Genomic DNA, 13,484 nt, shown 5'->3' with positions numbered 1-13,484 from the left:
GACGTTTGCCAGTTGTCAAACTGATTGACCGCTAAAGATTGGACCAAAATTTGATTATACATACTGCTTATATGGAAAGGAAAAAAGATACACTACAAAGATATAGCAAAAATAGTCATACATCACAAGCTTATCTGTACAATACATAACAGCTGCAAGAGACCCCAATTTAAAAAAAATAATTCAAGGGATGTGGGTATCACCATCCAGGCCAGTTTGTATGGAATAAGGAAGGGTGCCCCAGAATGATAGTTAGCTCAGAGTCAAGGGATTAGCAACTGGAGGCCAGACTGGAGCAGACTAATCCACTCACTTTGGTCTGATCCTTGGACAAGACTATGTAAACTGATGGCCTAGTGGTATTATTGCCTGACTATTAATTCAGAGATCCAGGTAATAATTTGGAGACTCTATCAAGGTTCAAGTCCACCATGGCAGATGGTGAAATTTGAATTCAGTAACAATCTAGAATTAAGAATCTAATGATGATTGTTGATTATTTGAAAAACTCCAAACTGGTACACTAATGCCCTTTAGGGAATGAAACTGCTGTCCTTACCTGGTCCAGCTTCCCCGAGACTCCAAATCCCACAGCAACGTGGCTGATTCTTAACTGGCCTGTGGGCAATTAGGGATGAGCAATAAATACTGATTCAGGCAGGAATGAATAAAAGAAAACTAGGCCACTTATGGTTGAAGTAATGTACAGATAAGCTTGTGATGTGTAACTATTTTTCAGTGTACCTTGCATAAATAAAGAGCAATTATGTATACTGATAGACTAGGGAAGGGAATATTAACTCCTACAGGTCCCAAGCCTGAAACATAAACTCTGTTTTTCTCTCTCCATAGATGGTGCCTGATCTAAGTATTTGCAGCATTTTCTATCCATCTTTATTTCAGATTTTATTAGATTTTATTTTTGCTTCAAAAGTAACTATTGGCTGCAAGTCCCTGAAATCACGAAATCGATATCAATGTAAATTCTTTTTAAAGTACTTTCACCCTTCAAAAATATCAGTCATGGAACCTGCCAGGATCACCCTTTCTCTTGAAGATATCCTTTAGCTTCAAGCCCACATCCTTTCCTATCCCCACTTGCCTACGTATCCTGTATCGGAGCTAATGCTTGTTGTCAGCTGTGGTAACGTACCTGGGAGCACTCATCCAACACACGCTCTCTAAATTTCAAAAACTGTTCCTGAATGTTGGGTTGATTAATGGCAAAAGACAGGAAATGAGTGAAGGGTTGCTTTCTGCGGAAGCTCTCCAACATCACTTCAATTCGGGTCTGTGCTGATGCAACACCCGCTCGCTGCTGTCCGGTGATGACTAGAAACAAGACGACATCAGACTTGAAATAAAACAAAGAACTGTAGAAGGTGGAGATCTGAAACAACGAAACAAATTGCTGGGCAAACTCAGCGGGCCTGGCATCATCTGTGGGCAGTAAGCAGAGTTAACGTTTCTAGTTTGGTGACTCGTCATCATTGTAAACTAATGCAGATTCAGAACAGACACTGGACTTGAAACATTAACGTTTCCCCGCAGATGATGCCAGACTTGTCTGAGTTTCTCCAGCAATTTCTGTTTCTGTTTCATACGTTAGATTTAAGTTTATTTTTCTCATACCACAGAGTATTCTCTGCTCGGCTGTGGCGCAGAGTTCACTGCTTTACGGCATGTATCACAATCATAACCTCAAGTGCAGTGGCTGCATAAGTGAGGGCTGCCCATTTTCCTGCACAATGCTAAACTTTGCCCAAAGTGAGATTTTCCTTACAGGTTTTTAATGTGAATGCTACTGGGGCAACGTAACAAATGACCAGGTGGATTTTATTTGGTACTGTTTGAGTGACAAACAGAGATTAGCACCAAAAGTAATTAAATAATGCCGCAGGATCTTCACCATGGCCTCAAATCGTCAGACCAAGTCAACAAGGCCTTGATTTACCATCCCAACTGAAGGATAAAGTTTTCATTGGCTATGGATTAACACTATGGTGGTGAACCAGTTTTAGACATCGAGTTACTTGCACAATAATACTAACACACATACCTCACAATAGATATTAAGTTACGAGATAGATCAAAATGGAAGCAGTAGCAAATATTTAAGGGGATATTTCAGGATAAATACAACACTATCATTAAAGAAAAATTCCAAGAGGAGAACCCAAAATTCATGATTAACTAAAGAACTTAAGAGAAGTATCAAATTTAAGGAAACAGGGAGGTAGTGGTAATGTCACTGGACGAGCAATCCAGAATCTTAAACTAATATTCAAAGATTGTGAAATGTGAATTCAATTAAAATCTGGATTTTAAAAAAGCTTGTCTAATGGAGATCATATAATCACTGTCGACTGTTAGAATAAAACATCTGGTTCATTAATGTTTTTTAGGGAAGAAAATTTGCCATCTGGAATACATGCGACTCCAGATCCACAGAAATGTGGATGGCTCAATTGCCATCTGGGAAATTACAGATGGGTGCTCAAGGCTTGATTAGCCAGTGACACCCACATCCCATGAACAAATTGGGGAGAAAATGCTAGATTTTATTACAGTAAGAATATAAAAGTAAGAATGCTATGTTTCAACTTTACATTGGTGAGACATGGTCTTCAATTCAGTATAAAGTTTTGGTTGCTAATTAAAGAAGAATGTAAATACATTGGAAGTGACTCAGAGAAAGTTTATTGGATTCATATATGGAAGGAGTAGTTTGTCTTACAAGACTAGATAGGCTCAGCTTGGTTGCGCACAAGTGCGGAACAGCAAGAGATGGTTCGAATGAAGTTTAAAATATCCTGAACGGTCTTGTCATAGTGGATGTGGAAAAGATTCTTGTGGGTGAATGCAGAAAAGATACCCTTTTAGGAAGGGGAGGGGAGGAGAACTTTCTTCCAGTGGGTTGTGCCACTTTGGAACACTCCACCACAAAGGCAGCCCATGGTGCTGGAGTTGGTGGAGGGATCATTTAATATTTTTGAGGTGAGGTTAGATAGATCCTTAGGAGGTAACAAAGTAAGATGTTATCAGGAACAGATGGGAATGAGAAATATATGACACAAACAGGTCAGCCATGTTCTTACTGAATGGCAGAGCAGATTTGAAGAGCTGAATGGCTTACATCTGCTATTATTACATATTTTCAGTGTTAAGTAGGAAGTTCTTCACTTGCTGTAGAACTCGCAGCCTCTGATCTCCTCTGTATCCCCAATATGTATGGAGTTGGCTCAAATAATTTCTGGTCGCTGGTGACAAACCCACCCAGGATGTCAATGGTAAGGAATTTGTGAATAGCAATGAAGGGAAAGTGATCATTTCCTGAAATGGTGAGTTTTGAGAAGATTTGTAGCTTGGGTTGAGGTTCTGGATGTAGGTTTGTTTGCTGAGCTGGAAGGTTCATTTTCAGATGTTTCGTCACCATATTAGGTAACATCATCAGTGAACCTCTGGATGAAGCACTGGTGGCATGGCCTGCTTTCTACTTGTGTTTAGGTTTCCTTGGTTGGTGATGTCGTTTCCTGTGATGTAATTTCCTGTTCTTTTTCTCAGGGGGGTGGTAAATGGGATCCAAATCAATGTGTTTGTTGATAGAGTCCCAGTTGGAATGCCATGCTTCTAGGAATTCTCACGTGTCTCTGTTCGGCTCATCCTAGGATGGATGTACTGTACCAGTCGAAGTGGTGTCCTTCCTCATCCGTATGGGAGGATACTAGTGAGAGAGAGTAATGTCTTTTTATGGATAGTTGATGTTCATGTATGCTGATGGCTAGTTTTCTGCCGAGGAAAATTATATCACCACAGGAAATGACATCAACCACCTAAGGAAACCTAAACACATAAATAGAAAGCGGGCCATGCCACCAGTGCTTCATCAGGAGCCTGACTGATGATGTTACCTAGTATGGTGACGAAATGTACGTAAACGAACCTTCCAGCTCAGCTAGCAAACTCACATCCATTTCCTGAGGTGTTTGTGACATGAACAGTATTTGTCACTTATCAGTCCAGGCCTGAATGTTGTCCATATCTTGTTGCATGCTGGATCAGAATTCTTGATAAACAGTGCTTAAAAAGATGTGTGCTTCCCTTTTACAGCTTAATTTCATATGTTAATAAAACTTTGCCTTTGAATTCCTACTGAATCTCACCAATCTCTCCCTCTATTCCAGGTTTAGGAATAGTTATGGAAGTTCGTGTTTCATTCTCCAATCTTCGCTTGGTATCCCCTTTCTTCCCAATTATGTATCTGTGGAAAAAGTAAAATGATGATTTTAAAATCACAAAAAAATGACTGCTCTGACTTCTGGCAAGAATGAATTTTCCATAACGTTTTGCCAGATCTAATATTGAAGCATCAATCCCCAGAAAGGTCAAATATCTATATTTCACTATTCAGGGAGTGACATGTGTTGTCATATCTCACTGGGGTATCAAGTCCTGTTATTCGTGGAGCCATCACAAAAGTTAAAGATTTTATAAAGGTATGCAAAATTCCACAATTTACTTGTCCATTTAGATCCAGGTTGACAGAAAATGCAGTCCAGATATTTGTAACTAGATTGCTGCTTGTTACAAATAAATAGATTCTAGCTACAAGTTAATATTTATGAACTGTCAACATATAACTCCACTTGTCAAAACCCTTATAAACTTTCTGTTGCACACATACAGACAGACTAAAAAAGTCATGCATGCTACAACTGAGAGAAAAACTGGGTAGGCAGTTCAATGGTCCCTGTCCACAAGATTTCTTGAAAGATAATCCTTTTGCTGATCAGAATGCTATTTCTTGATATTCCTTCTCCAGGTCCTTTCACTTGTTTGCAGTAGCACAGGTAACCAGTTCTCACTTATGAAGGCCTCAAACCTATTAAAGCCACAGCTTATAGTAAGTGATATGGGGAATTAAGCCAGCTATCTTCAGGCTTGAGATAATATTCAAATTATTTCCAGAGATCTGATAGCTTCTTCCTTAAACTTTCACACCAACAGCTGCCTGGGAGCCAATCACATGATGGTCTTTGTCATCGATAACTAGTTATGAGTCCACAGCCTAATCAGCTACTTGCCGCTGGCCATAGCTCCATTTGTACACAGTCCTTGTCTTGCCTGTAACCAGACTTCACTACTGCTTACAACACGTCAGGTAAACTGCTTTTAAAAAGTGCAGTTGAGAGTGTGGTGCTGATGAAGGGTTTATGCCCAAAACATTGATCCCCCTGCTCCTCGGATGCTGCCTGACTTGCTGTGCTTTTCCAGCACCACACCCTCAACTCTGATCTCCAGGATCTGCAGTCCTCACTTTCTCCTAGTCTTTCCCTTTTGAAAACTGCAGTCAGACTTCAACCCCCTCTAATTCTAATTCTTGGGTTTTTGAAGATGTTTTCCCTTTTTAATCCACAATCAAACTGACAGAAAAATAAAAAGATACCATCTTTACAATGTGAACCATTTACAATGGATTTTTATCAGGCAAAAATACCTCACTTTAAAACCTTACAAGAATTATAAGTTCAGTGAAGGGGAAATTGTCCCCATCAATAAAACTTCATCAGTTCTATTGAAGGGAAGTGACACAAACTTGCCCCTGGTTACCTACTGATGAAATGCAAACACAACCCTGGTCATTTCATTATTTATTTTGCAAGATGTGGGCATCACTGACTAGACCAGAATTTATTGTCCGATTCCTAACTGTCCTCAAATGTGCGGTGAATCTCCTTCTTGAACTGATACAGTGCATGCAAAGTGAGGCATCTACACATAACTTCTCCAATCCAAGCTGCATTTTTTTAAATTAAAAACAATTCAACATTAAGTATAAACTGAGAAAGAATCAAGGTCCAGTATCTGGTACACACCTATAGATCACTCAGCGTGTGTAAGGGCTTGTTGGACTAAATGGTCTTTAAAAAATGCTTTTTGTCTTTATGTCTGTTTATTGACAAGATCCCCTCGAACCAGACATGAGTCCCCATTTTCTATCTCTTGTCATTAATTGCCAAATAGGGCCCAACAATCCCCCACCCAAATCCTGACAGGACTATTGTTAATCATTAATTCCTCGTACTGCTGGAATTTTCTCCCTGTACCCTGCTGCCTTGCTATGATACATGCTGTCCCCTCCTAGGAGTCACAGAAACTTGCAGTACAAAAGAAAGCCATTTGGTCTGTCATTAAAGAGGCACAGGGTGATTGGTTCACTCAGAAAATCTCCATGTCTTATCAGTTAAAAGTCACAGCTTACAGTAACTGTTCAAGGAACTGTGAGCTCTTAGAAGGAGCAGATGTGCTTAGACCAGTTTTTTTTAAATGGGGTAACATTGAAAACTTCCTCACGCTCAGGTAACTGCCCAATCCTTTCTTTTAAACAAAATTATTGAAGCAATAAGCTCCTATTACCTTTTCTGGGGAAAGTGATCCAACTCCCAACAACTCAGGGTGGAAAAACAAATTCTCAAACTCCTCCAGATTTTTGCACTAAATTATTTTGCATTTACATATTTTGGTTATTGCCCGACATAAGACCATAAGACATAGGAGTGGAAGTAACGCCATTCGGCCCATCGAGTCCACTCTGCCATTTAATCATGGCTGATGGGCATTTCACCTCCATTGACCCGCACTCTTCCCATGACCCTTAATTCCTTGCGAGATCAAGAATTTATCAATTTCTGTTTTGAAGACATTTAACATCCCAGCCTCCACTGCACTCCGTGGCAATGAATTCCACAGGCCCACCACTCTTTGGCTGAAGAAATGTCTCCTCATTTCCGTTCTAAATTGACCCCCTCTAATTCTAAGGCTGTGCCCATGGGTCCTAGTCTCACCGCCTAACGGAAACAACTTCCAAGCGTCCACTCTTTCAAAGCTATACATTATCTTGTAAGTTTCTATTAGATCTCCACTCAACATTCTAAACTCTAATGAATATAATACCAGGATCCTCTGCCGTTCATCGTATGTTAGGCCTACCATTCCAGGGATCATCCATGTGAATCTCCGCTGGACACGGTCCAGTGTCAGTACGTCCTTCCTGAGGTGTGGGGTCCAAAATTGGACACAGTATCCTAAATGGGGCCTAACTAGAGCTTTATAAAGTCTCAGAAGCACGTTGCTGCTTTTACTTTCCAACCCTCTTGAGGTAAATGACAATATTATATTTGCCTTCTCATCACGGACTCAACCTGCAAGTTAACCTTTAGAGAATCCTGGACTAGCACTCCCAGATCCCTTTGTACTTTGGCTTTATGAATTTTCTCACTGTTTAGAAAATAGTTCATGCCTGTATTCTTTTTCTAAAGTTCAAGTCCTCACATTTGCTCACGTTGAATTTCATCAGTCATTTCCTGGATAATTCTCCAAAACTATCTAAACCTTTCTGCAGCCTCCCCACCTCCTCAGTACTACCTGCTTGTCCACCTAACTTTGTATCATTGGCAAACTTCACCAGAATGACCCCAGCCCCTTCATCCTGATCATTAATATATAAAGTGAACAGCTGAACCCTACGGGACACCACTTGTTACCGGCTACCATTCTAAAAAAGAACCTTTTATCCCAACTCTCGGCCTTCTCTCGGACAGCCAATCCTCAATCCATGCCAGTAGCTCACCTCGAACACCATGGGCCCTCACCTTACTCAGCAGCCTCCTGTGAGGCACCTTATCAAAGACTTTTGGAAGTCTAGATAGATAACATCTACTGGGTTTCCTGGTCTAACCTACTTGTTATCTCTTCAAAGAATTCTAACAGGTTTGTCAGGCATGACCTCTCATACTAAATCCATGCTGACTTGTTCTGATTTGACCCTGCAGTTTCAAGAATTTAGAAATCTCATCCTTAACGACGGATTCTAGAATTTTACCAACAGCTGAGGTTAGGCCAATCGGCCTATAATTTTCCATCTTTTGTCTTGATTCTTTCTTGAACCAGAAGGTTACAACAGTGATTTTCCAATCATCTGGGACTTTCCCTGACTCCAGTGATTTTTTTGAAAGATCACAGTCAGTGCCTCCGCTATTTCCTCAGCCACCTCCCTCAGAACTCTAGGATGTAGCCCATTAGGGCCAGGAGGTTTATCGATTTTTAGACCTTTTAGCTTTTCTAGCACTTTCTCTTTTGTAATGGCTAACATACTCAACTCTGCCCCCTGATTATCCTTAATTGTTGGGATATTACTCCTGTCTTCCACTCTGAAGACTGATACAAAGTACTTACTAAATTCTTCAGCTATTTACTTATCTCCTTCCTAGCCTTCCCGCATCAATTTGGAGCGGCCCAATGTCTACTTTTGCCTCTTGTTTGTTTCTTATGTATTGAAAGGAACTTTTACTATCATTTCTAAATTTATGGGTTAGCCTACTTTCATATTTGATCCTCTCCTTCCTTATTTCTCTCTTTGTTATCCTCTGTTTGTTTTTGTAGTCTTCCCAATCTTCTGATATCCCAGTGCGCTTGGCCACTTTATAGGCTCTCTCTTTATCTTTGATACATTTCCTGACTTCCTTTGTCAGCCATGACTGTCTAATCCATCTCCCGGATAACATTTCTTTTCCTTGGGATGAACCTCTGTACTGTGTCCTCAATTACACCCAGTAACTCCTGCCATTGTTGCTCTACTGTCTTCCCCTCTATGCCCTGCTTCCAGTCAATTTTTGTCAGTTCCTCTCTCATGCCCCTGTAATTACCTTTATTTAACTGTAAGACCATTACATCCGAATTTGCTTTCTCTCTTTCAAACTACAGATTGAACTCTACCATATTATGATCACTTAAGTGTTCCCTTACTTTAAGATCTTTTATAAAGTCTGGCTCATTACACAGCACTAAGTCCAGAATAGCCTGCTCCCTTGTGGGCTCCATCACAAGCTGTTCCAAAATGCTATCCTGTAAATATTCCATGAATTCCCTTTCAATGGATTCACCTACAACATTATTCACCTTAGTCCAAATGCATATTGAAGTCCCCCATGATCACCGTGACCGTGCCCTCTTGACATGTCCTATCTACTTCCTGGTACACCTTGGTACCCTGGTCCTGACCACTGCTGGGAGGTCTGTACATAACTCCTTTTTTTTTTGCCTTTGTGGTTCCGCAACTCCATCCACACAGACTCCACATCATCTGACCCAATGTCATTCAGTGCCATAGATTTAGTTTCATTCTTAACTAACAAGACAACCCTGTCCCCCCGTGCCCACCTCCTTGTCTTTTTGATGAGTTGTAAAGCCTTGGATGTTTAACTGTCAGTCCTGAAGCCCCAGTAACCATGTCTCTGTGATGCCTACCATATCATAATCAGCACATTTGTGCTGTTGATTCATCTATTTTATTACAAATATCACAAGCATTCAGTCAAGCACCTTAATGCTAATTTTCTTATCATGATTTCCAGCATCTCAAGTAATAGATCCTAAGTTACCTTCCTTTTTGCTTCATTCCTCATCTGCCTTGAACTTAAACCTTGCACACATGCTAACCTGCTGCTTATCTTTCTACATGATTCCATACTCCCTGTCGTTTTCCCTTCCCTCCAACTCCCAAGTTTAAAGTCCTAGTGACCGCCCTATTTATCGTTTTTGCTAGAACACTGGTTCCAGATTGGTTCAGGTGGAGACCGTCCCATTGGTACAGATCCCCCGGTTACAAAACTGATGTCAGTGCCCTATGACATGAAGCCGCTCAACTCAAAAACCTTGAACAAGTCACCTCGCCAACTCTCTCTATTCAAAAGGATGCAGTGCTAATATCCAGCTAGATTTCCTCTGTTCCCTTTCCAAAGATCTTTACACCTTGCCTGATGGGTGGTGCCCAGAATTGTACACAATATTTCACCAGTGGCTGAACCAGTGAAACATATGATTTCTAGCACAATAGCTTTATAATCAATAACTTCATCCTTCTTCTTAACTCCTCTTCTGTTCCAATGCTATCACCACCACCCACCCCGCCAAGTTCCATTCAGCCCATGAAAACTCTTGGGGGATTTGATACATTGAAAAGGGTTTATAAAGTGAAGGTAGGAGCTGTATGTTGCATTATACACAGCCACCTAGTGGCAACACAGAAAAACAAAACCAAACTGACTACTCCTTGCTGCCAAGGATAGTTTCACTGCTCATACACAGGATTAGCGCCAGCATCTTTTCCAGTTCAGTTAAAAGTTAATTACCAACATTCACAAATTTAGAATAGAATCCAGTATTGGCCAATCAGGTTCCTGAGAAGAGTAAACAATATTTGGCTTATACTTGGGCATGGGCTTGCAGTATTACATTATCCCCAGGTGAGATAGAGAACAAGGAAAATTTTGCAATCGCATAGCGCCTTCTCACACCATGAGTATCAAAGTGTCATTGTCAGCTGTCCCTCAGTTTTGAGGAGGATAAGATCCTGACTCCCTGAGTCTTCGTGTGACTGAAGAGGCCAGTCCTTGACCGACAGCTCTTTGGGGGCATAGGGTAAGACTTCTTACAGGCTGGTGGAATCCACAGTGCGGGACTCGCTTCCTCTTATTTACTTCTCTGCCTCGTCATTATAGATTTTGGACTCAAAGCATGATGCAGCTTGATGGCCAGCTTGAAGTATTGGTCATGAACTCCTCCCGTTGCTTAATGGCAATGCTCCTGCATCTAAGCTACAGGGAGAGGCTGAACAGGCTGGGGCTGTTTTCCCTGGAGCGTCGGAGGTTGAGGGGTGACCTTATAGAGGTTTACAAAACTATGAGGGGCATGGATAGGATAAATAGACAAAGTCTTTTCCCTGGGGTCAGGGAGTCCAGAACTAGAGGGCATAGGTTTAGGGTGAGAGGGGAAAGATATAAAAGAGACCTAAGGGGCAACTTTTTCACGCAGAAGGTGGTACGTGTATGGAATGAGCTGCCAGAGGAAGTGGTGGAGGCTGGTACAATTGCAACATTTAAGAGGCATTTGGATGGGTAAATGAATAGGAAGGGTTTGGAGGGATATGGGCCAGGTGCTGGCAGGTGGGACTAGATTGGGTTGGGATATCTGGTCTACATGGATGGGTTGGACCGAAGGGTCTGTTTTCATGCTGTACATCTCTATGACTCTATTTCATGGAGAGCTTCTGTGCCTCTCTGAAAACACTACAAATAGAAAATTGAGAAAACAGGTCCTGACCAGTGAACTGTTTTCCAACATCCCCACTAAAGCAACATGGCTGATTTTGCAGGAGGTTTGTTTCAAAGATAATATCAAAACAGACTACATAAAAATGAATTTCTTGGAAGGTTATTGGCACATTGCGCAGCTAAATACACCAGTTATTTTGCATGGAACATGAACAACTAATTAACCTGCTTTTGGTGCTGTTTGACTCAGGAATGTTGGTGGGGATACTGGATCTTTCCGGTCCCTCTGTGATCAGGTCAAACGGAAAAGGGCCAGTGTTCAGTTTCAAACAAACAAACGCACCTGCAAATCTCAAATAGTGTCAACTCACTTGTATAGAGCACTAGGCACAGCCATGGAGCATCGATAGCCCCGATCTGTCTGCTCTATAAGTACAGAATCACAAGGCTCATCCATACAGTCTATAACTCCTGCAAAACAAAAACCAGGAAAATCACTTACAACATTTCAGAGCTCCAATCTATGTTGAAGCACTGACATAAATATTATGTAAGAAATGGTGAGACATTGATATTCCATCTCTGCTACAACAGGAAATTCTAGCGCTTACTTCAGTCTGAGAGAACATGAGCAGTCTAAAAACTATAGGGTCTCTTCAAGCAAAATTTACCAGTAAGCAGGAATGTGAGCAACTATATCAGCTTGATCTTGTTGAACTGCAGAGTGGGCTAAAGGGGCTTCTATTTCATATGTTCCTCAGAGGTCACTGGAGGAACGTTTGTTAAATACTTTTAAAGCAGTAGCAGATAGATTCTTGACTAATAAGGGAGTCAATGATCAGCAGGAGTAAAGGTAAAAACAATGACTGCAGATGGTGAAAACCAAATACTGGATTAGTGGTGCTGGAAGAGCACAGCAGTTCAGGCTGCATCCAACGAGCAGCGAAATCGACGTTTCGGGCAAAAGCCCTTCATCATTCCTGATGAAGGGCTTTTGCCCGAAATGTCGATTTCGCTCCTTGGTCAGCAGGAGTAGTTGGGAAGTGGATTTGAGGCTACAATCTTACTGTTTGGCAGGAGGAATTGAATGACCTACTCCCACTCCAAATTCTTGTATTTGTATTCAGCAGTCAGGCAAGAATTGAAAAGTGGTACAGAACACTGCAGGTAAAATGCATAAAAATGGAATTGATTTTACCTCATCAAACTGTTGTTCCATTTAAGAGCTTGATTGTGAAATGTAATGAGAGATGAAAATAATTTTCCTATTACTGTCACAGCCAGGTCTGTATTTTCCTGGCGAGGAATTACTGGAAATTTTTTTGTTTTGCTTGGCTCCACTAGTTTTCAGCTTGTTGAAGTCACTGGCAAAGAAGAAACTTTAATTTTTTTTTCGTCTTAGGTTTTAATTACTGCAGTTGAGTTTCTAACATGGTGCAAACCTTTGCATTGAAGCGCCTTAGGTAACATTGTGCAATGAACTAATTTTGAATGTCATTCTGGGGACTACTGAACGCCTACGCAGGAGGCAGCATTTTCACAGCAGGCTGAGAGTCTGTGCTCAGCTGCCATCTCTAGGCTGGCCGGCCAAATTAGTGAGATTGCAGTTTTATGGATGTGATGCAGGAGATGACAGAACAGTCCAAACAGCTCTGTGGAAGTGTAAAACATCACACATGCAGCTCCTGACACTGCATAAAAAAGGTTTCAATCTGGGCTCTGCAAGAGGATCACAGCCACCAGGAGGTCATCAGAATTCTATTTGACTGTAGGAAGGCATAATGTCATTGGAATTGGCTCAAGAATTCGCTAGTGTTTTTTGTACTTGCAGGTTTTCCAGCATATTAAATCAAGACAGTGCTGAATTGGTCATGACACTGGACTATATATCCAGAACTCAAGGTTAATGTTCTGAGGACATAGCAGACAATAGAAGATGAATTTAGTTAAATCTGGAATTAAAAGCCAGTCAAATGGTGACCACGTAACCACTATTCATTGTTGTTACATCCCATTTGGTTCACTCATGTCCTTAGGGAAGGAAACCGGTCATCTAAAGATGTGCAGGTCAGGTAAATTGTCCACAGTGTTAGGTGCATTAGTCAGAGGGAAATGGGTCTGGGTGGGTTACTCTTTGGAGGGTCAGTGTGGACTGGTTGGACCAAAAGGGCCTGTTTCCACACTGTAGGGAATCTAATCTAATCCTCATCAGGTCTACATGTGACTCCAGATGATGACTTTCTAGAATTCCCTGCCTAAGAGCATTGTGGATCTACCTACTGCACATGGACTGCAGCGGGTCAAGAAGGCAACTCACCCCCACCTTCTCAAGGGGCAACAAATGCTGGCCAGTCAGCGATGCCCGTGTACTAT

General features: G+C 41.4%; 1 protein-coding gene across 2 annotated transcripts in view; it reads right to left on the bottom strand.

Annotated features, from left to right (window-relative positions):
• ascc1 (activating signal cointegrator 1 complex subunit 1) overlaps nucleotides 1-13,484 on the bottom strand; it is a 56,289-nt gene that overhangs the window by 35,590 nt on the left and 7,215 nt on the right. For both annotated transcript variants that reach the window (XM_072583527.1, XM_072583528.1), the window contains exons 3-5: nucleotides 11,483-11,582; nucleotides 4,164-4,261; nucleotides 1,154-1,332 (exon numbers count right to left, since the gene is read on the bottom strand). In XM_072583527.1, coding sequence (XP_072439628.1) covers nucleotides 1,154-1,332; nucleotides 4,164-4,261; nucleotides 11,483-11,582 — 377 coding nt within the window. The remainder of the gene's footprint in view (nucleotides 1-1,153; nucleotides 1,333-4,163; nucleotides 4,262-11,482; nucleotides 11,583-13,484) is intronic.

Source organism: Chiloscyllium punctatum, chromosome 13 (assembly GCF_047496795.1).
Source record: "Chiloscyllium punctatum isolate Juve2018m chromosome 13, sChiPun1.3, whole genome shotgun sequence".
Taxonomy (NCBI): Eukaryota; Metazoa; Chordata; class Chondrichthyes; order Orectolobiformes; family Hemiscylliidae; genus Chiloscyllium; species Chiloscyllium punctatum.
This window is presented reverse-complemented; position numbering and strand designations above follow the sequence as displayed.